The 26,355-nt window shown below is 45.8% G+C and overlaps 1 protein-coding gene across 2 annotated transcripts in view; it reads left to right on the top strand.

The window, feature by feature from the left end:
- The window catches only part of ASTN2 (astrotactin 2), a 3,972,579-nt gene that overhangs the window by 287,029 nt on the left and 3,659,195 nt on the right, over positions 1–26,355 (top strand). For both annotated transcript variants that reach the window (XM_069609664.1, XM_069609663.1), the window contains exon 2: positions 12,409–12,596. In XM_069609664.1, the coding sequence (XP_069465765.1) occupies positions 12,409–12,596 (188 nt within the window). The remainder of the gene's footprint in view (positions 1–12,408; positions 12,597–26,355) is intronic.

Genomic DNA, 26,355 nt, shown 5'->3' on the forward strand with positions numbered 1-26,355 from the left:
TGAATTCTCATTACCAAATTTAAGCCAATTATGATTTACATTAGCTTGTATGAATAAACCAGCAGTGAAAAATATTTGGGTCAAAATGAGACCAATATATCATTTACAAATTTGTTAAAACCCCCATTCAAACATAACGCTTGAAACAATGTTTAAAATACGTAGAAAAGTTTACAAGGCACAACACATATGATCAACAGATACAATATGAAAATTATCATGACCATGACATGTGGTTCAAAAGGGGAGTATATTTAGAACTTTTTCTCCTCGATGCGCCGAAGTTATCCTTAACCAATGATCACATTCTTAGAGTCGTAAGACTGATATCACTGGCCTGTGCACGCATATGTTTAGGTACAAACTTGAATTTCTAACACTCTCTTCAGGGTGAAAGTATCTACAAACATTTCTGACTGTCACGAGAAGCCGAGTTGTTATTCTTCCATCTTGCCTCCATACAATCATATCAGTGGTGTGTTATCCAATATATATACTGTGCCCATCCCAACCGTAGTGGTCTTACTGTGTCTGTCCTTGTCCGAAAGTTGCATATTGTGACCCTGCCGTGGTGAAGCCAGACCTTAGTTTGCGGAAAAGAGAGGGCGGTTTAGTGAGGAGGGAACAGGAAAGACAAATTAGACAAAAGAATGACCAAATTCGGAGAGGAAAAACAATTGGGATGGGTGGGAGTGGTATGGTTGTCAAAGTAGGGATGCGTGTTTCTCAAATGTGTAAGTTATTGCTAATCATGATTAGTACCCGGCGAGTGTCAACCAGAATGTAAGAAACATTCTGATTGGCCGTTGCCAGGTCCATACCTCGCCGAGAATTCCTCGGTTGGGATTCTATTCCCTTGTCCCCGGAGTGGGGCGTGGCAGCCCCTCAGCCAATGAGGAGGCTCTAAGCGGGCCACACGGCTGGAGGCTGTCTTCTTCTCCCGCTGGGGATTCAGGTAAGTTATTTTTATTTTATTTTTTTCCTCCCCCCTCCCCTGCGCACAATCCCCTCTCTGCCCTCCCAACCCCACTTACCTTCCATTTTTGCCTTTTCAGGAGCAAATACACTAGGAAACACTTCTGTTCCCAGCGCGTCCACTCCCGATGGCCGCCAGGGAATGGGAAAACAGACTCTGTTTTCCCTTTCTCGACGGCCATTTTCTTTGACATTTATTTTCTTTTCTGTTCTGAAATGCTGCAGCGTTTCGGATCAGAAAAGAAGGCTATTAGTAACCCTGTCTTGCGGGCTGGGGTACTAATAGCAATATGCCCCTCGTCGCAGGGGCATTACCAAAGCAGGTAATGCCCTTAGGCATTACCTGACTCAGTAAGGCCCCCGCGGTTCGGTGCATATTGCTTAAGTGTTGGACCCAGGAGAGTACAGCTCGGTTTAGAGCAGAGTTTTATTGTGATGGCAATGAAGCACGGTACTAGGTGCAGTTAGTTGTACTTTTTGCTAGCACTAAATATTCAGTCCCTTAATGGATGTCTAGTGGTCTAGAGGGGATAGAGGAATGATGACATCCACTGAATCTGCCTTTTCCTCAAGCACCAGCTCCTGCTTTCTCACGCAAGGAGCTGCAGGGCGAGGGGTACTTGAAATGTCACCCCTTTAGACAGACATCTCCTCCACCTCCTGGTGACAGGAAGATGCTTCATTTACAGACAGGGGCACCGTGGTGGGAACCTGGCAGAGTCTTTCACTACCCTGTGGACCACCAGGCCTGACTGGAGGAGCTGAGGGTAGTGGTCCATCAGCTTGTAGTTAGTGGAGGCTGCATTTGACAAATCAACTTCTGGGGCACCAGTGGTCCAGGGATGAATATTGGTTTCTAAACCATCAATCAGCACCACACCTCTAGTACACCAGAATAGATCCAAACAGATTGGAAACACAAGCAAACAATAAACCTCATTGTCCAATTTTGGTAACGTGGATGGAACAGCAGGCCTATCTCTGAAAGTTTGTGGATCGTTGTTAGTTGCAACACAGCAAAAATACAGTTACTACCGAATGAGAAAAGGTAGTGTCCAGTCAAGGCTGTATAAAAATATCTACTTTATTATTATCACAACTGACATTTCTAGCACATTACAAAATACAAACTGCCCTATAAAGTGATGCAGGGGAAAGACAGTTTCAAAGAAGGGAAAAGGATGCACTCTGAATTCTAACAGGAGGGTAGTCAATTTAGTAATCAATCACAATAGTTCAAGGATACGTGGTTTCAACACAAAGGGAGCAGTGGGTCATAAAGTCACTAGGGGCCTTCAGAGAAGGAGCAGGAGAGCAGAAAAACAATGTAACTTGTGCTGTAAGAGTTTTTGGCTGTGGGTTTTAGGCGGCAGGCAGTTCAGCAAGTGAGCCTGGATGGAAGGCTGCAGGCTGGCTTACATGGCGGCTCAGGGACAGGAATCATTGTCTCAGTGCTGGTTGGTGGTTCTGAAACACTGGTCAAAGGCATCTCAGACGGCTTTATCAACTGTGGTATAACAGTCAGCAGTGTAGTCGGTTGCAGCTTGAGGGGCTCAACTGGTTTGAAATGTCCTTTAATGCATACGTGGGTAGATGCTTGTCGATGCACTCCTCCTAGCTTCTTCACTGGCCTTGTGTCGTCCTTTAAGGATTAATGGATTGACCCTGGGATGGGATAAGTGTATAGGTTACAATCGGATTAGTGTTCGTTCATGAACAAGTATTAAAAGCATATCAGGGGTGAATAATGCTTTCGCCCCTTGATGATTCAAGGGAGTACGTTTGTTCGTGCACAGGCTGCATTAAGCAACTTGTAGCCTTACTTGGTATACGAGGATCCACAGTGAACGCCAACTGCTGCAGGAACAGCAGCCCGGCAGCGAGTGGCGTACTGTATAGTCCCGGCAACCCCGCGCATGCGCCTGGGGGCCGTTTCAGGATCGGCCATCTTGGTGTGGGTGCTCTGTGCTCAGAGGCGTTCTCATGGCAATGACAGACGCTTGCTGGTCACGGTGTACTAAATCAGGCCGTTCCACCTATGTCTCGTTCAGACTTACTGAGTCGCTAAAAATAAATTAGAAAATAAGGAGTCATAGACTGGCTCCCTCCTGTGTAGCCTGCAGGTAAGTCTTGCTCTAAATCTCATGAACGTGGAATCACCGGGTCTACTTGAAGTCCCTAAGGGCACATTAAGCGGTGACGGAACTCAGCTAATGTGATGCAAGTGGGGACCCAAAGCGCATGTCCAAATCGGAGGATATGCTGGGCGCCCCCATCTTGCATCAATTTACTATTAAGATGGAGGGGGGTATCGGGTCAACCGCAGCTCAGCCACTGCTAAAAGCAGTGGCAGATCTGGCAAGGAACTATATGTCATCGAACTAATCCGCACAAGTAAAGACTATAAAGCCAATCTGGCTACAGGGAATTCCCTTAGCTGAAACTTCTCTCAGGGGTACATTCTACCTTTGAAGGTGGACGCCAGCATGTGACATACCCTAGGTATAACCGAACTAGCGGAAGCAAAGCAAAACAGTCAAGAACAGTGGTACGAAAGAGTAGAGTGTAAATTGCATAGAATGACTGCAGTGTCAAAGGCAGTAACAAGGTTACATGTAGAGCATAAACACAATCCTAGCATGTGAGACATTACAAATCTGCCAACCATGGGTGGTAAGCTAAACAAGTCAATATCCATGATGTGTCCTTAGCAAATCCATAGTTACATAGTCACATAGAGACACACAGAGAAAAGCAACACACAGAAAGTAGCGTGTCCAGAACGGACAATTGCATGGTATCAAGAAACAGCCTCCATTCAATGCCTTGCTCCAGACCATAACCCCAACTTAATCATGACATTTCACAGGCCCAAGACTCTGTGCAGATTGAATAGAGAATCATAAAAAACACATTAAGTCAAACTCAAGATTCATACCCCGGGGGTGCAAAGAGTCCAAAAGTTCTATCCACAGGATTTCTCGTTGTGCTAATTTACGTTGCACATCTCCTCCTCTCCTCCCTGGTGTTACTTGTTCAAGGATGAAACACTTAAGTTGGGCCACCGTGTGACGTGCCTCTGCAAAATGGATGGCAACAGGTGATTTAGAACTCTTAGTACGTATATTTGACTTTTGCTCGGTCCATCTTGTTTTGGCTTTCCTCATGGTCATTCCTATGTAATAGAGTCCACAGGGGCATTTAAGTGCAGAGATTACGTTCTGTGCATCGCAAGTGCAGGAATGTCTCAACTGTATGTGTTGGCCTGAGTGGGGATGCGTAATGTAATTGCCTTTTATAATGTTCCCACAATGCTGGCAGTTGTAACATGGGGTTGTTCCTTTGTATTGGGATATAGTGCTGGGCGAAGAAACCTCCGCTTTCACCAGGCTCCTTCGTAGAGATTTGCTGTTTCTGTAGGCAAACGTGGGGAGTTCAGGAAACAGATGTTGAAGCTGGGGGTCCAACTGCAACATTGGCCAATTATTTTTTATGATCCTCTTAATTCGAGTGCTCTGCACTGAGTAGGTAGTGACGTACACCAAAGGTTCTCCAGGTTGAATTGGTTTAGGTACCAAAAAGGTATCGCGATTTATGTTTCTGACCTTTCTTGATACATCAGAAATCAATGTAGCATCATATCCTCTTGCTGTGAATTTCATTTCCAATAAGCTTGCTTGTCATTCGTACTCAATGTTTTCTGAAATGTTCCTTCTATATCTTAAAAACTGACTTAGTGGAACACTGTCAATAGTTCGTTTTTGGTGAAAGCCGGGTTATGGTCTGGAACAAGGCATTGAATGGAGGCTGTTTCTTGATACCATGCAATTGTACGTTCTGGACATGCTACTTTCTGTGTGTTGTTTTTCTCCGTGTGTCTCTATGTGACTATGTAACTATTGATTTGCTAAGGACACATCATGGATATTGACTTGTTTAGCTTACCACCCATGGTTGGCAGATTTGTAATGTCTCACATGCTAGGATTGTGTTTATGCTCTACATGTAACCTCGTTACTGCCTTTGACACTGCAGTCATTCTATGCAATTTACACTCTACTATTTCATACCACTGTTCTTGACTGTTTTGCTTTGCTTCCACTAGTTCGGTTATACCTAGGGTATGTCACATGCTGGCGTCCACCTGCAAAGGTAGAATGTACCCCTGAGAGAAGTTTCAGCTAAGGGAATTCCCTGTAGCCAGATTGGCTTTATAGTCTTTACTTGTGCGGATTAGTTCGATGACAGATAGTTCCTTGCCAGATCTGCCACTGCTTTTAGCAGTGGCTGAGCTGCGGTTGACCCGAGACCCCCCTCCATCTTAATAGTAAATTGATGCAAGATGGGGGCGCCCAGCGTATCCTCCGATTTGGACATGCGCTTTGGGTCCCCACTTGCATCACATTAGCTGAGTTCCGTCACCGCTTAATGTGCCCTTAGGGACTTCAAGTGGACCCGGTGATTCCACGTTCATGAGATTTAGAGCAACACTTACCTGCAGGCTACACAGGAGGGAGCCAGTCTATGACTTCTTATTTTCTCATTTATTTTTAGCGACTCAGTAAGTCTGAACGAGACATAGGTGTAACGGCCTGATTTAGTACACCGTGACCAGCAAGCGTCTGTCATTGCCATGACAACGCCTCTGAGCACGGAGCACCCACACCAAGATGGCAGATCCCGAAACGGCCCCCATGCGCATGCGCAGGGTTGCCGGGACTATACAGTGCGCCACTCGCTGCCGGGCTGCTGTTCCTGCAGCAGTTGGCGTTCACTGTGGATCCTCGTATACCAAGTAAGGTTACAAGATGCTTAATGCAGCCTGTGCACAAACGAACGTACTCCCTTGAATGTTCAAGGGGTGAAAGCATTATTCACCGCTGATATGCTTTTAATACTTGTTCATGAACGAACACTAATCCGAGTGTAACCTATACACTTATCCCATACCAGGGTCTTATCAGCCGCACTCTGCCGCTTCCCAGTCTCAGGTGCCCCGCAGTTGAAGACTGGGTCAGTGGATCAACCTGGCATTTTGCGTGTCAATTATAAAATCAGTATACTTTTGTTTTGAATACTTGATATTTACCATACCCACATTCTTTACCTTTTGATAGGTCAGAATTGAAATACTGCTTCCCTCGGAGTGAGGTTAGTAACATTTGCCGCACTTAGTTGCCCAGCCGTTTTTGATTTAGCTCCTTTTATCAACCAATAAATATTGTTTCTCTTTAATTTTCCATAGGTCAAGCGTTTAAGGAATTGTCTATACTGTATTACCCAAGTTTTACATTTAAAGTGAAGCCCCTACCCTGAAGATGGATCATTAGATCCGAAACGCGTCGGTTTATTGCAAAGATTCGCAAAAAGGGCTTCCCATGTGGGAATCTGTTTCCACATAAGAACAAAGTTCAATCTGCGGATTGTAATGAAACACTGTATTAAGTGCATGATGTTGTAAATGCCTATGTGAAGTGTTTCACCATATTTTTTAAGTTGTTGAATTGATGATTTTTGCTTGAAATTTATATGTGATATTTTGATTTTATGTTTTGGTATAAAAAACGGAGATAGGTCAATTAAAATGGGCCATATCTCGAGAAATTGTTGCAAACATTGTCTCATTTAGAGGATCTACTTTACTACAGACCTCGTACTGAAATTATGATTGATATTGTTTTTTTGAAAATTAACACAAAATCCTCATAACATTTTTATTGTACTAGCCTGCTTAGGAGGTACAATTTCAATAATTGGACTGCAGTCCCATAGGAGTGCATCTGGGCTTACCGCTTAGTAATAAGCTGTTGAAGCGGCGTTAGGATCAGAGTTTTTGTCTCTGTCAAATCACATACTCCTACCACCTGAATGTGGTCCCCCTGATTGGATGACTACTGCAACATGCCGTCCCAGAAATTATATTTCACTGTCAATTGTTAGTAAGGGTGGAGCTGGCTTCAGGTTGACACAGTGCATATCCAAGGTTGTTGGGGTTTCTCGACTCCTTTGTTAAACCTCTGAAGCCAGGCCCCATGTGGGCCTGTTTGAATGAAGCTTTGATTAGTATGCAAAGCCACCAGCAGCAGCACTAACACAAGAACAAGGCAGGCCATTGAGCCTTTGTTAGGTAATTAGGCTTGCCATGCAGGGGGAATGTTTTGCCCTCCCCCTTCTGAGAGGACATGGTGTAATCATGGCTATCATATTTCTCCTAAATATGATAGTGGGGGACGGCACCTGTAGGCTGTGTCCACGGGTCTATGTTTATGTCGTGCACTGAGCATAGGGAAACGTATGCAGATTAGCACAATTTTCTGGAAGTTAATCTACCATCATTCAATTTCTTTAAAATAAAACAGGCGAGCGCACACCCACCGAGGGGATGGTCGAATTCCTCACGTTGCACCTCTCCCCAGAGGTGAAAAACCCTTTCTGGCACAAATCGACATTGCCTTCCATCCACCGGGACATTGAGCTTTGGTTTCCTCTGCGCTGTTGTGGCTGGAGGTGAAAAAGGTGATAGCTCCTTCCCTAAATTGGATGGGGGTCATCTAGGCAGTCGCCGTCAACCACCAAAGTGTAAATCCTGCCAGTCTTTACCCATCAGATTTTTCTTTGAAGCAGTAGAACACCACAAACTTTGGTGCTGAGGTCAGCATCCTCATTTTCCGCTCTCCCTGTGAATACATAAAACCGTAACATGAATTTCAAAAAGTCCACCTTTGTATGTTTCACTCCAATTTCAAAACATAATTCTTGCAATTGCTCCAGCCTTTGGGTTATGAAAGACTTCACAGTGGGAGTTCTTACTTCAAATGCGAACCAATTACACGTATAATAACATTTTAATTAAGTAAAGCTTTTCTAATAAGGTGGTTCCTGGGTCTGCGTGCTCTGCCAGGGCCCCCTCTCTGCCTCCCTCCTACTGCAATTAACCTAGTGCTGTATTTTGCAGAAGAGGCCTTTAATGAGGAACTGATGGCAGGTTTCTGAGTTGCAACCCTTGGGAACGCGAGCCTCGGCAGGGACCGTGTTGTCTCCTCCGAGATGTAAAGGGCATTAATGCACACCAGATCTCATCTCCTCTGAGCAGGAGAGAGGCGGCCAGCAGTAATGCATCCCCCACGTCTCCCTCAGTAGGCCTATCCTGGTCAAACTTTGAGCATTCATTTCATGTAATTAATTTCCATAGCCCTTATACCACCGCCTGCCTCAGAGACTTGAAGTCTTGTTATAAGTATCAGTTGGTTTGTCCTCACCAAGGAACTTCGCCACACATCGATTTCAGTTTCCAACTTTTTATTATATTCAAATCTCTCAACTCTTGTAAGAGAGCACCTCTGACGACACGTGTTTCGGCACACTTTGTGCCTTTTCAAATCAGGGCGCGAGAAGACAGAACTCATCAGTGTAGGTGGGATTAACCCATTAATTGTTCTGTAAACGACATGACCAAGAACAACACAGGTTTATGTATTTCTAAAATAATTATTTAGTAATACTATAATGAATGCCCTGATTTGAAAACGGCACAGGGTGTGCCGAAACACGTGTCGTCAGAAGGGCTCTCTTACAAGAGTTGAGAGATTTGAATATAATAAAAAGTTTGAAACTGAAATTGATGTGTGGCGCAGTTCCATGGTGAGGACAAACCAATTGAAACTTTTGATCAGAGGTGGGGTTTGACCTCCGTGTTCCTCACAAATGCGACACAACTCACATTTGGAAGATAAAGAAACTGGCCGCTTGGCATAAAAAGTTTAGAACTAATACCCTCACAAAAATTCACATACTCGTTAAAAGTATAGTGACAAAGGAAAACATACCTTCTATTTAATAAAATACTGCCTAATCATGAGTTGGTATAACCCATTGTTATCCTATGCAGAACTTTCTATGCAACCAATACATTAAATATTCTGTGCGATTTCAAGTCATAACAAGGTGATATTTTAAATGCATGCTGTCTAGAAAATGCCAATTTATTTTTATTTGTTTTTACAATGACCACTTTATGCATAATTAACCCCTATGCCAGAGAATCAATATTTTGGGTTTGGCTGGATGAAGGCATACACGATAGAAGGTGGTGTAGCCATTGAACGATTTTGGATACTGCTGTCAATGGATGGGAATTCGCGGGTCTTAATCCTTTGTCTGACTTTTCAGAAGGAAATATAGGGAAGCGTGCTGCTTTCATCCCGCATGCTTGCACCTTTGATCCAAACCTGACCGTCTAACCTGAACCAATAGTAGTCAGGCCTTGCTTCCAGAACCGTGTGTGTCTAAGGTTAGTAGGGGGCATCTCGTTATCGCCACAAGCCCAGGCCTTCTCCCAGGTACCTCCTATGCTGTTTTACCAACCGCAACGGGTGGTAAGAGAATGTTGGAACAGGAATGTTCTATTAGGCTCATCCAACAAAACACACAGAGGGCTGCGTGATGGTCCACAGGAGGCCACACACTGCCGCATCCGCAGGAAGAGTTGCGACATGCACAGCTTTCCTGAAGCCCACAGACAGTCATAGTGGAACCCTTTAAATATTCAACACCAGGCAGCTACTTCTGGCAAACACATTGTCCCTCTGCCCCCAGAATAAGGATGGAGGAGGGGGAGGGGCAGGTCGGTATGAGAAGCAGTCGCCGGCTTTAATATCCGCCCCATCTTATTGAATACATCATGTCAGCTTAATCAGCTTTTATGGGAATCGTCTCGCTTTCCAGCAAAATGCACAAGGGCCCTTAGCCCCTTCCCTCTGATGGTAATATGACTTGAGGTCTTGAATGAAATGTTTGTATGGAGGGGATCGCGGCCTGGATGAGTGGAGGAGGGAACAGAATCGGAAACTCAATCAGGAGAATGTATTCCGCTCTTCTGCTGTCTGTGACTCTCTGCCTCTCCTTCTTTCTATGCATCACATCTCCATTCTCTCTCTCCACTTACATTTCCCCGCAGCCTTCCTTCTCCCTACCTCTGCTTGATGGTAATATGGCTAGAGGGCATGAATGGCATGTTTACATGGGAAAAGACGGGGCCTGGGAGACTGGACGAGTGAACAGAATCATGAATTTAATAAGCAGGTGCTTTACTGTTTTCCCTCTGCCGCTAGGGCCTGATTCATGGAACGTCTTCCTATGGGATTGCGCCATTATAAAACACTTCCATGAATCAGGCCAAGACTTCCAACTTTATTTGCGCTCCCTCCATCTTCTCTGTTCCTCCAATCCATCACTGTACATCTCGTATTTGGCCCCTTCATTTAATCTCTTTCTTCTCTCTCCATCCTTTCATCCCCTCCGCCCTTATGTTCTCCATCGGCTCCCGCCTCTCTGCCGCCTGCCACCTCACATGAATCAATCTGCCTCATTGCTGGCTTTTTCCTTCTGTGCCAAGTGTATATTTGTCATCTCTTTTGTTTTCCCTGGTGCCGTGTGTGAGCGTGGGCGCGAGGCCTCGAGGGGTTGTGTTTGTGTTTGCCGCCCTCAATATGCTCGGCCTGTGTGTTTTCCCGTATTGTATGTTCCCTCCAGTAGTGTTTGGAATCCAGGAATCTGTGTTAGTGCGCCAGCAAATCTGTTTGTGGGTTTACCGTGGAGAGCACAGCTTCCCCTGCACCTGGTCCAGGGAGCTTATGAAGTCCTCATTGCCTGAGGAGGGAGGGGAGAAAGCAGTCCTCACCATGATCACAGTACATGCTCAGAGTTCCCCATCTTGGTGAATAAGGGGTGTTTTTTCTCTGGGGGATGTGTGATTAGATATTTTGACAATTACCCAAATTTGGGGTTTAACAGTGGATCCATGCTTGCTGGTAATATTTGGGTGGTGGTGTGAGTGGAGTGCACAACCGTTTTACATCCAAAGTTCTACTTTGTGTAGGTTTCACAAAATAATAATCATTGTCACCTTTCCAAGTTCATAACTTTCTGTGCCCATAGATGGACATGCATGTGTTAAAAAAAAAAACAATTAGCACCCGGGGCAGTGGTGCAGCCAATCAGGTTCTGTGGATCGCATGTCGAAACTGCAAATCCCAGCCCGCATTCCATGGAACCTACAGGCTGCTTCCCCCACCCAACACTGCCATCTTGTCCCCACCCTCCCATCTCTTCTTTTTTGTTTTTTTAATATCCCCCAATCTCCCTCCCGAGCCCTTACCTGATCATTTTGGCGGTGATGCCCGCCACCGACACAGCTTCTCTCCATCTTGCTTTGCCAGCCACCACAGAAATGAAAGAGGGGCTTCACAAGGAGCCCTGCCATTCTTCTTCTGTGGTGACCAGTTTGGAACAGTATTTTCTATGAATGAACAGGACGCAGGGAGGTGTCCCATTCATTCATATTAAAGACCCCACTATCAGCACCTCGGGTTACCGGATTGGCAACCTGGGGTTCTAATGGGGTTAGTAACCGGTTCCACGGACTATACCGCGGGGGTAACGTCCCAGTGCCCTCGTTAAACACCCTTTTTTTCGCTAGGACCTTTAACTCAGAATGTCAGGCCAATGCCCGCCAGTTTATTTGGTCACTAATGCCATAATATAACACACCTGCACCCAAAAAGCAACAATTGTAAATAAGCCTTTTCCGACAATCAGATTCTTAAGAAGGTAGGAATGTGTTCAGGCATGCAGGGAGTGGCATAGGTACACAAGGTCATGCAGTTAGTTTTACTGGGAGCTCTCATCGGAGCATCACAAGAACAGGGCTTCAGGCCACCAGGCTGGGGAAAGACCATCATTTGTTGGTGACACACATCTTTAACAGTTCCTTTGCATCCCAGCTCTCTTTTCTAATATCTCATCTCTTGGCGTCCGTTTTTGGATATGGGGCAATAGTTCACAGGGAAACAGCTCTGTACCCTGAGGTCCATCACTTTAAAGTGATGAACCTCTGATCTGTGACCAGTGTGTGATACAAGGCAGTGTTGTTTTTCGTTCTAAAGTACTCTATACATATCTGTCTGTAGTATGAATGTCCTAAGACACGCTTTGTCTAACACTTTTCAAGCATTGATTGACGAGTGTGTATGGGAATTATAGGCTTGATGTCTGGCTCATGATCCTGAAAGAACTATGGGGTTGAAGGCACAGTCAATCAAGTGGCCTCCCATCGCCATGTTGCCAGTCTTTCACACCTTTGAGCCTGTAGCAGAAATCCTCTGATTTCCCTAAGAGGCAGACTTCCTCAAGGCGGTCTGCAACCATTGCCTCTCCAGATGTTTTGGACTACAACTCCCATCAGCATAGTTCTGCGTGTCAATAGTAAATGATATGGGGAGCACTAGTCCCAAGCATCTGGCATGCCCCAAGTTGCAAACCCCTGGGTCGATTAGTAAAGTGTCTGTTCTTATCTTGCCTTCCTCTTGCCCCCTGCTTCTGATGTATGACACGACATGTCTCCCCCATACTCATGTTTCTTCTTTCTCTTCACAGAGATGTCAGGGACTGTGGCGGACATCTCCCTGGTCCATTGGAAACAGCAGTGGCTGGAAAACGGGACGCTGTACTTCCACGTATCCATGAGCACAGCCGAGCAGCTGGTAAGGGCCACGCCGCCAACCCTGCGAGAACCTTCAGAGGTGGTGGAGGAACAGCTGCACATACTTCACATATCTGTTATGGTGAGTGATGCATACGTAGAGCATTTCACATAGGTCTGAGGAAGGACTGTGGGAGGGTGAGACAGTCAACGAGTGCCCAGGAACAGGATTGTAGCAATCTTGGAGGACAGGGGGCATCATTTGTGGGCACTGTTGTTGCTTCAGTGTAAGGAAACAGCGTTGTCTGATACCAGAAAAGATCTGCACAGCTGGTGACAAGCTTGTCATAGGGTTAGCTGAAGCGAGAAAGGACACTGCATATTATTATTTGCAACATGGCACCAATCACACTTCCGTCTTCGGCAGCACAGTAGGGTTTTGCCTTGGACAATGGGCCTCATTGCGACCCAGGCGTTGGACCATGGTGCTAATAGTACCATGGTCCATGCCGGTAACTTACCGACTCCGCCATGGCGGAATGGGGAATTACCACCCCATTCCGAGGTTGGCGGGGCGGTAATTCCCCATGCCGCCATGGCCCTTCCCCATTCCCATTTTTGCCCCATAGGGCTCAATGGGAAAGGGGAAGGCGCTAATTACGGCACCGTAAATTACGGTGCCGTAATTAGCTCCTAGGTCCCTTTGCGGGTTGGTTTTTTAACGCCTGCTAAAAGCCGGCGTTAAAGTGCAACCCGCAAAGGGACCTCGTAATCAGCCGTTAAGGGTTTAACGGCGCCGACACCTTTTACGGCGCCGTTAACCCCTTAACGCCTGGGTTGTATGTGTTATTGAAAAAGTTATGCTTTCCGTCAGAAATCTCTCCCTATTTGAGAAAATGTCATGAACTGGATTTTTAAAATGTTTATGATTAAAATACAGGGTATGGTCCTTATTTTAATAGGAATGTTAATATCATGCAGGAGGCCACCCCTGTTTACACGTATGCACTGTGGGGATCTCCAGCACGCCATTTTAAACTTTCAAAACGCAGAGGGTAAAAGTGAAGCAACATGACTTTTACTCTTTCATTTTAATCCTGCCTTATGGCGAAAATAAATGCCAACTACAAATTCCGCTTTGCAGGCAGCATTTCCTAATCAGACTCATTTTAAATAGGGCCAAGTGGTAAACGAGGGCATCAAATTAGTAGGTAATATTTGTATGGCTTTATTTACCGCTCTGACCCATTTTGATGCACTGGCAGTGCGGAGGAGGGACAAGGAGCAGAGATTTGAGTTCAGTGTGTTGAATGTGTTCACCTGTATGACCTTTCCATACAGATGTGCAACACATGGACTCCTGTGGAATCCATCTCGGGTTTCACATGGTCAAGACCAGGCGGATACCATATGAACGCATTTGTTTTTTGCCTGCAGGAAAATCTCATCATGGCATCGATTGAAACGTACTGATGAGACGGAGGAGGTCCGCATGGGGGAGGTCGTGCCTCCACTCTCTGCCCCTCCTCCACCGAGACAGTGCTGAACTTTGGGGCAGAGAGGTCCGCATGGAGGAGGTCTTGCCTCCACTCTCTGCCCCTCCTCCACCGAGACAGTGCTGAACTTTGGGGCAGAGAGGTCCGCATGGAGGAGGTCGTGCCTCCACTCTCTGCCCCTCCTCCACCGAGACAGTGCTGAACTTTGGGGCAGAGAGGTCCGCATGGAGGAGGTCTTGCCTCCACTCTCTGCCCCTCCTCCACCGAGACAGTGCTGAACTTTTGGGCAGAGAGGTCCGCATGGAGGAGGTCTTGCCTCCACTCTCTGCCCCTCCTCCACCATGACAGTGCTGAACTTTGGGGCAGAGAGGTCCGCATGGAGGAGGTCTTGCCTCCACTCTCTGCCCCTCCTCCACCATGACAGTGCTGAACTTTGGGGCAGAGAGGTCCGCATGGAGGAGGTCTTGCCTCCACTCTCTGCCCCTCCTCCACCATGACAGTGCTGAACTTTGGGGCAGAGAGGTCCGCATGGAGGAGGTCTTGCCTCCACTCTCTGCCCCTCCTCCACCGAGACAGTGCTGAACTTTGGGGCAGAGAGGTCCGCATGGAGGAGGTCTTGCCTCCACTCTCTGCCCCTCCCCCACCGAGACAGTGCTGAACTTTGGGGCAGAGAGGTCCGCATGGAGGAGGTCTTGCCTCCACTCTCTGCCCCTCCCCCACCATGACAGTGCTGAACTTTGGGGCAGAGAGGTCCGCATGGAGGAGGTCTTGCCTCCACTCTCTGCCCCTCCCCCACCATGACAGTGCTCCACTCTCTGCCCCTCCCCCACCGAGACAGTGCTGAACTTTGGGGCAGAGAGGTCCGCATGGAGGAGGTCTTGCCTCCACTCTCTGCCCCTCCCCCACCATGACAGTGCTGAACTTTGGGGCAGAGAGGTCCGCATGGAGGAGGTCTTGCCTCCACTCTCTGCCCCTCCCCCACCATGACAGTGCTGAACTTTGGGGCAGAGAGGTCCGCATGGAGGAGGTCTTGCCTCCACTCTCTGCCCCTCCTCCACCATGACAGTGCTGAACTTTGGGGCAGAGAGGTCCGCATGGAGGAGGTCTTGCCTCCACTCTCTGCCCCTCCTCCACCATGACAGTGCTGAACTTTGGGGCAGAGAGGTCCGCATGGAGGAGGTCTTGCCTCCACTCTCTGCCCCTCCCCCACCGAGACAGTGCTGAACTTTGGGGCAGAGAGGTCCGCATGGAGGAGGTCTTGCCTCCACTCTCTGCCCCTCCTCCACCATGACAGTGCTGAACTTTGGGGCAGAGAGGTCCGCATGGAGGAGGTCTTGCCTCCACTCTCTGCCCCTCCTCCACCATGACAGTGCTGAACTTTGGGGCAGAGAGGTCCGCATGGAGGAGGTCTTGCCTCCACTCTCTGCCCCTCCCCCACCGAGACAGTGCTGAACTTTGGGGCAGAGAGGTCCGCATGGAGGAGGTCTTGCCTCCACTCTCTGCCCCTCCTCCACCATGACAGTGCTGAACTTTGGGGCAGAGAGGTCCGCATGGAGGAGGTCTTGCCTCCACTCTCTGCCCCTCCTCCACCATGACAGTGCTGAACTTTAAAGAGTTCATCCGCAAAAATAAGTTGCTGTATCCAATGCTGCCTCTGTGTCAATTTGCCAAAAAAGTGATTGCTGCACCATCAATAACAGAGTCCGTCCTACACTGTGCTTGCCACAGGTGGCTCGCCATGCAGAGTGCTCATAGTTTCAGAGTGGGGACAGAGCTGGAGGTTATGTATGGATTATGCTGCCATATCTGGTAGCAAATGAGGAGAATAGAGCGGTCTGGTAGTTAATTTAGGTAAAGAAATCGTGCAAGTAACTCAACAAGGTCAGATGAGGAATGCCTCGGACTATTGTGAAGCAAGGAGCCTAACAGAGGCAATGCTCTCTGTGGTGACCTGTGGTGACCTGTGTCTGCCAGATTTCCTTTTGTCTGGTTGCCTCTCATGAGCATTTTATAATAAAGCTATGTTTGTTGTGATGGTATCCGTAGAAAAACACGAATCAGAAAAAAATCAACGAAGAAATGATCGATTGTGTTCAAAATCTTTGTACAATTTTTTAAAAAAAAAATAGCAGTGAGGGAGGTTTACAAAAAGTGGAAAAAAAAGCCCCAACACATCTTTGTAATGCGGCCCAAAAAAATGCAGTCATTTCATCTCCGATTTTCTTTTCGGTTTTTCTTCATGGGGAACCTGTTGTGAGTTCTTTGGATCCATCGATGAATGACGTTTCTATGAGTTCTAACACATTGCCCAGGTTTAGGGATAAAGGTTGCAAACTCCCAGTGGCCTATCTGTAGCAGAGCTCTCTCTCCATTATAAGCCCGCAACACGTCTATCATCTGTCATATGTGGGGGTCCACCCATTGTATTTGGAAACGTATGTGACGCCCCCTGGACCTGTTGAGAGGAATGCATAGAGATTCCTCTTTTGGGCGCATTCAGGGCCTGCAGGATACGTGTTTTTCTTAAAATCAAAACAACTCAGAACAACACAGGTTTGAATCCCAGTCCTGCGCATAGAGACTGGTCTCTGATTTATTTTTGTCTTCTAAGTACACTCAGGCTAGCAAGAGCGGGGGCATTCCCCTGGTGTAAGCTCTCATGGTTAGATCATATGGAGAGCTGATTTTTTTCTCTGCTCATAGTCATGGGTCTATCTTAAGCCACAGTCTGTCAGGGCCATGGTTTGCTTGGTCTGTCTGCCTGTCGTGGTGCCCTATAGGGTCTGTCATTTGCTTGTTGTGTTTTCATCAATTGTGGGCCATCAGGAGCACAGCTTCTTCCTTGTGCTGTGAGCGTTCAAGGCCGGCTGTATTGTGGTTTTGAGCTCTTGGGATTTACAGTAGAACAGCTTGCAGAGTGTGTTGGGATCTCTTTTGGGCCGCTCCATCTGTCAGTGTTCATTTCATTTCAGTCTGTCTGTAGTCCGCACTGTTTGTGCTGTGAGTTGGGAGCTCTCCTGGCTCTATCTGGATCATGGCTTCTGTGGGCAAAGATTGCCTTTTTTGTCCTGCTCTCTCATTCCTCTATTTAGAATATGTCTGCATCATATGGGACCTCTCATGGGTGCAGGGGAATTAACATTCACACCATCTGTTTGTATTTTCTGTGGGTCTATCTGTTGGGATCTCTTTTATACACAGACAGCTTGCCTTTAATGGGATCTCTAGTAAAACTACGGGAACTGGACTTACACCTCTTGTTGACAGTGCTCCATAGGTCTATCAGTGGCATGCTTGGTCTGCCTTATGAGACTGTTCATGATTCTTTTGGGACGAGGACCTGCAGTGTCTATTGAGAGCTCTCCTAGATCTATCTGAGCCTTGCTTGCTTTGTCTCATAAAGCTGCTCATGATTCCTTTGGGAAATGGACTTGTCCTGTCTATTAATATCTCTCATAGGTCTATCTGAGGCATGCTTGCTCTCACATAATTCTTTCGGGAACTGGACTTGTACTGCCTGTTGAAAGCTTGCATAGGTCTATCAGAGGCACACTTGTTCTGCCATATGAGACTGCTCATGATTCTTTCGGAAAATGCCTTGCATGGTCTGTTGAGAACTCTTGTAGGTCTATCAGTGGTATACTTGCATTGCCTCATGAAACTGCTCATGATTATTTCGGTAAATTGACTTGCGCTGTCTGAGAGGTCTCACAGCCCTATCAGTGACATCCTTTTTTTGTCTCATGAGATTGATCTTGAGTCCTTCAGGAACACACTTGACTATTTTCTTAAGCTCTCCTATGATGGTTTAATGATCACACTTGTTCAGACACCTGAGGCCACTTGTGGAACTTCAATGAGCACAGATGGCACTGACTGTTAAGAGTTTTGAGTTTCTCACAACCACAGTGTTCTGTCAGAACCTTTCATAGATCTATATGGGGTTTTTCTTGCACTGTTTGTGGGCTCTTTGAGACGACCCCAATCAGCAGCACAGTCTGACTCCATTGAATTGTCTCATGCATATGTCTGGGGCACAAGGCGTCCATCTGTGAGTTATTATGTGGTCACTGGGAGCCCGTTTGCCCTGCCTTTTGACATCTTTCATGGTCCCTGCCACAGGATTCTTGCACTTTCACCTAAAGTCCCATATGGTTCCTGAGGATCACACTGGTCATGGTCAAGTGTCAAGGTGGTTAAAGAAAGTTGAGAGAGGGCCGGTAGGTATGGAGAGGGTGAGGAAGGAGAGACAAAAAGGGAGGATGTGAGAAGGTGGAGACATTACATTCGAAAGATGAAACTACAGGAAGGGTAGAGGGTGGAAAGTATAAGGTTCAGGAGGACTGAGGAAGTTACCCGTTCCACCACGTTTGCCAGTGAGATGAGCGAGGTGAGTGAAGTTAATGCTAGAAGAAGAAAAGTAGGCACATGAGTAGTCACGTGGTTGATCTGATCTGATGGGAGCGCATGGTGGCAGCTCAGGAGGATGCATGCGAGGGCCAAATGTGGCAAAGCCGCATTGGATGGAGCACTGCGGGCGACAGTGCTCGCAAGTCCTGCCCTACAGGTAGGTGCTTAGCAGATCCACTGGCGAACAGTAAGTGATGTTAGCGTCATGCTGTGGTTACATGATCAGGTGGTCACCCTGATGGTGCGGCCTGGCTGCAGCTCAGGAGGTTGCAGGGGAGGGATAAATGTGACAAAGCAAAATCATTGCAATATAATTTCTCCACCTTCTCTCATCCTCTTTATGTCTCCATCCTCGTTCTTTCAAAAGAGCTCCCGGTCCTCGCTCAACATACTGCAACAACCTTAACTCTCTTCTCTCATGTATTCTTCCCTTCTCTTCTCCCCTCTTTCGTCGTGGGAACTTTAAACTTCATCTTAACAGTATCTATGCCTCTTCTCCTTTCCTATCTCTTATCGAGTCTTTCCAAATGTATCAATTAAATACTCCTCCCTCTTGCATTTCTAATTCCTCCCTTGCCTTAACATTTACTCACTAATTACTGCTCATCCCACTTATTGCACAGATCACCTTTTCGTCACTCTTTGCCATTCTCCTGCCCTCACACCCATGCCTTCCATTCTCAACTACACAATTTCTTCGACACAATCTTTCCTCCTTCAATTCTTCCTCCTTCCTTTCTTCTCTTTTCTTCTGTTCCTTTCACTGCCCACTTCTCCTCTTTCTCCAATGATCAAGCAGCACATAACCTCCATTCCAACATTCTGAAAACCCTTGACTCTCATCATCCATAATACCATTTGCTCTCCTCTTACAAATTCACCAACCTTACCTATCTGCTTATCTTCATTCTCTCAGATACTCTCATAAGAGAGAATGCCATTGGTAAAAAAATATCTCTGTCCTAATTATTCTCAATTCTCTCACTCCTCCCCACTCTTCCTATGACTCTCTCTTACTATCTGCTAAAAAGACCAATTCTCTGAGCTTACAAAATATTAATCTCTTGTTGTCCTCAATGTCTCTTCCACCGCCTAGAAAACATAATCTCTCCCCATCCGCCTGACCCTTCCCTTGCCTCTATCATTTTTCAACTCTGCTGACTACTTCACTACTAACGTTTCTTCACTCTGCACCTCCTTTCCTTCTTCTTCACTCCTGGCTGATCTTTCAGCCCACAAGCCTCCTTATTGTTACCATTCCCCTATTCTCCCTTCCTTTACCACCCAACTGACTCTGTCACGGCTTCCCTCCTACCCTTGCTCACCCAACCACCTCTCCCCTTGAGCTTTTTCCCTCTTCTTTAATTCCATTACTATACCCTTCTCTCTTACCTTGTCTATTTTTCAAGTTCTCCATTTCCTCTTCCAACTTTCCAGCCCCCCTTTAAGCATGAGACCATCATTCCTATCCTCAAAAAACCCTCGATTGAGCCTATACTTTCCTCTAATCTCAAACCCATCTCTTTTCTTCTTTCCCTATTTAAACATCTTGAAAGAGTTGTTTCCCACCAAATCTCCTTGTTTCTCAATCTGTACTCTGTACTTTTGCTCTTTCTGAAATGGCTTTTGTCCAACCCATTCTACTGAAACTGCCCTGCTGCCCACCTGCACATCTCAAATCCTCTCCTATCTTCCTGGCATAACACACTGTCTTCTACTCTCATACTTATCGATCTTTCTGCTACATTTTATATGGTGGACCACCCTACTCTCATATTTTCCCTAAACTCTCTTGGTTTCTTGGGACCCATCTTCCAATGGTTTTGTTCCTATCTTTCTGACTGCTCTTACTCTGTTTCCTGGGTTAGCCATCCTTCTTCCTCACATCCTATTCTCTTCCGCATTTTTCTAGGGTACGTTCTTAGTCTGTTAATCTTTTCCCTTTATACTCTTCCATTCTCTTCCTTGATCGACTCTGTGATGCTGGAAATGCATTGGAGGGAAAGGGCCTCCGTGTCCTTGTCCTGTATTCCTTTTATAATGGGTGTTCTGTGTTATTATCTGCACAAGAGTCGAAGTGGGACCCCTGGCTGTGCAGCACTCTATGTTGTTGGTATGCCCTTGGTATGGGACCTGGGTGAATGGAGTGTGCGACCAATATGCATCATGTTATGGGTGTCTGATTTCTAGTGTGTGAAACAATTACTGAGACAGCCCTGCCCGAAACTGGTATGATGCAGTGTGGAGTGCTGAATGGCTGGGTGCTTGTCCCAATCCACATTCCTTGTTGTGAGGGTTCCATGTGTTAATATCCCTGCAAAAATATCGGCTTACAAAAATCTTGCGGTGATAGTAAGGCATGGAACCTGCGGGGGACACCCCCGCAACCCCTGTATTATTTTAAAGAGAGCAGGGGACACCCCCGCAACCCCTGCTCCCAAAAACCCCAAATATTATCTCCAATAAAAATATCGCTTATGGCCGTTCCTGACGGACATATATACGGCAATATTTTTGTTGGGGATAATATTACGTGATACCGTTGTGAGTGTCTGAATGAAGAAGAATGGCCAGAATGCACTGTGAGCCTGATTGGCTGCCTGCTGAAATGCCCTTCTAAATGATTGGCTACCTGGGCCTGGCTCAGCAGTTTGAATGAGAGCCAGAACATTATATCTGGGGACCTCTCATTTACTGGAATTGTTCAGAAGCTGAATTCAAAACTTCATGCTTACCTTGAAGCCCAGATGGAAGAAGAAGGCTTTGCTGCTGCTTTCCTACAACGCAATCCAAAAGCTGTCATGTCTCCAAGAACTGATCCAAGAGAGAACCTGGCTAGGAGTCCTCTTCCTAAGCTACGAGGGAACATCATGCACCAGCTAACCTTCACCCAGGCTCCCTGGAAGTCAATCCTCAAAAAGTTGCCGACCGGAGACTGGGACTGCTGAGGAAATTGAAGTGAAGCACCAGGACATCAAGTCCATCGACAACTGCCACCATCGACCGTGGTTTGGAGGACCACTGTAACTTCGCTGACCGGAGCCGCAACGCTCCATTGCCTAAGACATTTTTAAATCAAGGACTCCCTTGCTCATCACCGTCGACCGCTTTGTCCTGCCAGAGAAAGTCAAGGTCACAGATTAACCAAGGAGAATCCACCAGTGGGTTTCCCGTCACCTGAAGTCCTCAAAGACACTGACGAAGATCCAAAAGCCAGCCGTGGTTGAGTCCCGATCTCTGATGCCAACCGCTGATGACCCGATGTCCTTGCTGGACCTACGTTCTTCATTGACTCTTTGCTGCAACAAACTCTCGTCATCGAGGTGCAGCGCACGCCTCATCTTCGCAGGACATCCACGACCAATCATCGATGAGCACCGCAAGGACCAAAGCTTCTGCCTTAATGACATTGTTCTCCTTTTCTTTAAGGGATCTCGGCGATCCGTGGCTCCTGCCTTAAAGGGAGTTCACTCAAGAAGGATCCATCGAGGACCCATTGATGAACTCTGCTAGACCAGGTTCATTGGGGTAGTAGACCATTTTTAGAAGGGAACAAGACTCTGCTAAACAATATATGAACTGGGCTTGTCAATATACTTTATTTACAGTTTTCCCAGGTGGGGGGATCCTCACACAGAACTGTGTCTTTGGTAGGGACAAGTATTCTACCAATTGTTTAACCACTTGTTTCTCTCCTGTGTCTGGTGTTGGTTCACATTGCTAGTAGACTTGTATGTCATTTAAAACTGTCAGCAGTTGGTGCATTATAAAGGAGTCAAGATTAAATTGTGGTACCACATAGATATTGTACATATTTATCATTATAGTATTGCCTGAGCACTTCAGAACCATGACTTGAATTCTCATAGTTCACATAGAGCAAGACTCATGGCTCCGTGTACGTAGGATAGCACAGGGGCAACGGGCTGGTCATGGAAAGAAGACCATGCAGAGCAACAGAGGTTTGAATCCCGGACCAGCGCTTATAAACTGAACTCAGGTGTGGCATTTGGTGCATTATAAAAACAATGAAGTAAAAAATATATGGGGTCTACATTGAGATGCTCATCTGCTCTGATGGGGATGTCTGGAGTAAAGTCCACCATGTGTTTTTTGATCTTTCTTTGTTCTATCAAATTTGTGGGTATAGCTGGATTGTAGTGTACATCAACTCTATATCTGAGGATACTTTGGCATTGAAATAGCTTGATCGTGTTTGGGGGCAGATTTATTTATTTAATTACATCATGAGTGTGTTAGCCTATCTTGGGGCCTCAATATGTCTTCCACCAAAGTCCCCTGGAGTCTGAAGTGCAATGTCTAATCACAGTTTTCAAAAATGAAGTTCAACATTTTCCACTGACATTGATTGATTTTTCATCAGCCGTTTGCTTGCTTCCTGAATGTGCATTTGTGTTTTTTTTTCTGTATCTGTTTTCCGAATGTCTGCTGGTGTTTTACAGAGTCCTGCATTTTGATTTCTACATGTTTGATCCCATGAGCACCCTCCAGATTGCCTCTGTGTCATTATCATCTAATTGTACAGGCATTGTGACGTTTTCATGATAAGTAATATGTTGCTAGTCTGTCCTACGTTCAGTGTAGCCCAGTCCAACCACATAATCGCACATCAGTTATTATGTTTGCTTAACTCTTGATGCACAGTTACTTTATCATCAGTATTATTTAAATATTTGACAGAGAAGAGGGTGCCTCCTGCTCCCGAAAACAGGTTTTATATATCTCCCATGTTGCATAGAATATGTGCTATTTTCTGACAGGTTGCAAAAGCAGCCTTATGTGAAATAAAGTTGGCAGAAAAGGTGGGCTAAACGAGAGTTACAATGCGTAAGAACTATGGCAGTGAAAATCACTTTAGGCAGTGCTCCAAGACCCCCAGCCAGCCCATAGAGTTGGGGATTGGTCATAAGCACTTTAAGAGAAGATAGCAGAACCCATGAGATGGATGTGGGTTCAGATTTATATATACTTCAACACCAATCAATAAGCACATCAACCATTTGGCAAAGGGAGTCAGTTTAATGACAAGTACAAAAAACGGGGAGTTATGAATATCAGCAATGGCACAATCTTCCTTCTCGCTTCAACTACAACAAACTTCATCAGAATCATGACATTTAAACTGAAAACTCATCATCGTTGACGTGTAAAACTTAAAAGTTGACATGCAATTCTATTGGTTCAGGAAAGGTAACTTTAATATAGGTAGTATATCTGTACATGGTAACAGAGTGAGGGGATTGGGTAAACACTGTCAGTTGGGCATCTAAGCCCTTGCTTCAAAAATGACTACTGTAGACGTCACTAAGAGTATGACGTCCTATTGGTTCTACTAACTATAGGACCCTTGATTATTTGGACAATTGTGAATGGGTTGGCACCAGCCCCATGCATACTTTTCCATGTTGCTTAGCAGCAGGCAGAATGGTCAGCCAGGTGCGGGGTGCCCCTCAGTTACCCAGCGTTCCTCCAATTATTGTTACAATCAATCATCACTTTAGTAGCCATGTGTGAATTATTTCACTGTGGTTGGCCTCAAGACTGTATCTTCTGCCTGGAAAAGTTCTGATATCTTTGCCTGGCCTGGTGCCATGCGTAGGTGTGAGTTTCGTGCTCGGCTGGTCATGTGATTCAGACACTGTGAATTTGCCTCTTTTCCATCCATTTGTGTATTTGATTCTCGGTTCACCCACCACCTGCCTTTGTCTTCTTATCTTGACCTTTCATAGGCAGGATATTCTGTTTCTAGTTTCCATTAAATGTAGCTACTGTTCGTCTTGTCTACTGGTATGACCTTGGCTTCTCTGGCATGAGTTGCATCTGCTTAGTTTCATTTCAGCCGTCTCTTCTCGGTTTTGCTAAATATGAAGACTTTTCTCGTGTGGCCTTTAGTAACCCTTGGTTGATTCTGCTTCTTGTGCATAGAGGAAAAACACTTATATAATGTGCTTTGTTTGAGGTAGATTATGTTTAGTGGCGCTTGCCACACTATCTTTCTACTAATCATAGCAAGCCGCACAATTTTCTTAGCTTTCTTGCGGATTCAAGCATATGTACAGGTGTAAACTGGTAAAATATCTTTGCCACGCTTACAGCTTAAGCTTCTTACATTTGACATTGTCCTTTCACTTTACTTTCCCGATATGCTTGTTCATGGCGTTTCGTCTCTTTGTGTCATTCTCTGGTCGTCATTTCTTCTGTGTGTGAGTCAGTCCGGTTTCTTGTGATGTCACCATTCATCTTCCATTAAGACCTTTTTAGTTTCTTCAGGGACTATACTCAAATGATCTTTGTTTCGTTTCATCTGTTGGTAGGGTTTCCTTAATGGATACCTTACTGTCCATGGTTTCCGTGGTACTGGTACTTCAAGTGGAGCTGTTCTCCTGATAGGTACTGGACAGAGCCCCACTGTGGCCCTCTGTTGGTTTATTTGCTCATCATACGTCACATATTTCGGTGTGAATATTCCTGGTACTTCCAAATGGGCAGTTGGCATGCAGGCTTTATTTGGGACCTCCTCTACACTCCCCCCTCTGGGCGATTTATCAACCACTTTTACCTCCTTCTTTGGATCCATCTTCTTTGGTTCCTCTGTATTCACCTTCACATCATCGCCTGGGTTCATTCTTTCTTCATCTTCTGGGTCTATACGTGATGGTCTGAAGAAATGTCTCTTTGGGATTCATATCTTTATTACCCCTTTTAAGCTTCCTGCTGTTCTCACATGTTCGTCCTTGTTCCGTGTCATCAGTTGACATTGTCCATTTGGGCTGCCGTAAACCCATCTTCCCACATAATTTCTGTGCTTCCTTGGATAGAGAAACTGTGTTCTTCCTGGTGTGTGAATGCTGGCCTTCACAAAGTCTTTTATTTCCTTGTCAGTCAAGTCTTTGGGCTTCCATCCTGGCTCAACATCAACCATGATTTTCATCCCTATGACTTTCTTTGCAGTTTTCTGGCACTGAGATATTATTATCTTGATAATACAGAATCCTAGCAATATCATCACTAGAAGCGCTCCCAGGAACTTGAATGCATCTGCCATCCATTGTGGACCCCATGAAAATAGTGATCCAAACCAACTGTCATCATCAATTTTGTCAGTTTCATCAATTATCTGGTTCTGTAGTTTTGTCAGCATACCTATTGCTTCTGTTAGAGTTCCATTTTCCTCATCGTGAGAAGGTATGAACGTGCAACATGATACTCTGATTTTTGCACAATCTCCTCCATCCATAGCTGTGATCATGTCAAGTACATATCTGTTCTGTAGAGTCATCAATCGATTGCCCTTAACTTCTCCTTGACTGTGTTGAATCCCTTTATGGTTGTGTTGATGGTCTGCAGTAACTCCCATCTGGTTATCTGAAACCATTTAGTATTTGCTCCAACCTGGAATCTTGGCATGAAGATCATCGTGAACACTGATGTGGTGATGCTGAACAACCTGTGTTCATATGGGATTGCATGAAAAGCTTCTTCTGATTTGCTAAATCTAAATTCGAGTCAGCAGTTCCGCAGATCTCTTCTTCCTTAGGTGAGCATCTGCTTTCGGAAACTGTCAATGTTCAGGTCACTTTTCAGGATCACCAACGCTGGGACGTGGACATTCACTATTGTGCATATACCTGCCCAGTTTTTCTGCAGTCTGATGTATGCTTTTGATACCACATGCCCAATAATGATCCATTATTCCTGAAGTTCCATGCATCATTCCTGGAGTATAAAAAATTCGTCCACACTTCTGATTCTCTCCCATTTTTCTTGTGCCATTATTCCTGAAGCACAATTTTGAGCTCACCAGTGGTACTACATGCAGGGGTCCTCCTCTCTCTTTGACCGATGTCAGCAGTTTTGCAAGCTTTGGCCATAATGGTTTGCATATCCTTTGTGCATTTTCAATTTCTTCTTTTCAGGCTCCAAGGACCATCCATGCCCTGCAAATCACTACCCCTTTTTTCCCATCCATCTGGG

This window comes from Ambystoma mexicanum, chromosome 8 (assembly GCF_040938575.1).
Source record: "Ambystoma mexicanum isolate Mex_15411 chromosome 8, UKY_AmexF1_1, whole genome shotgun sequence".
In the NCBI taxonomy this organism is placed as follows: Eukaryota; Metazoa; Chordata; class Amphibia; order Caudata; family Ambystomatidae; genus Ambystoma; species Ambystoma mexicanum.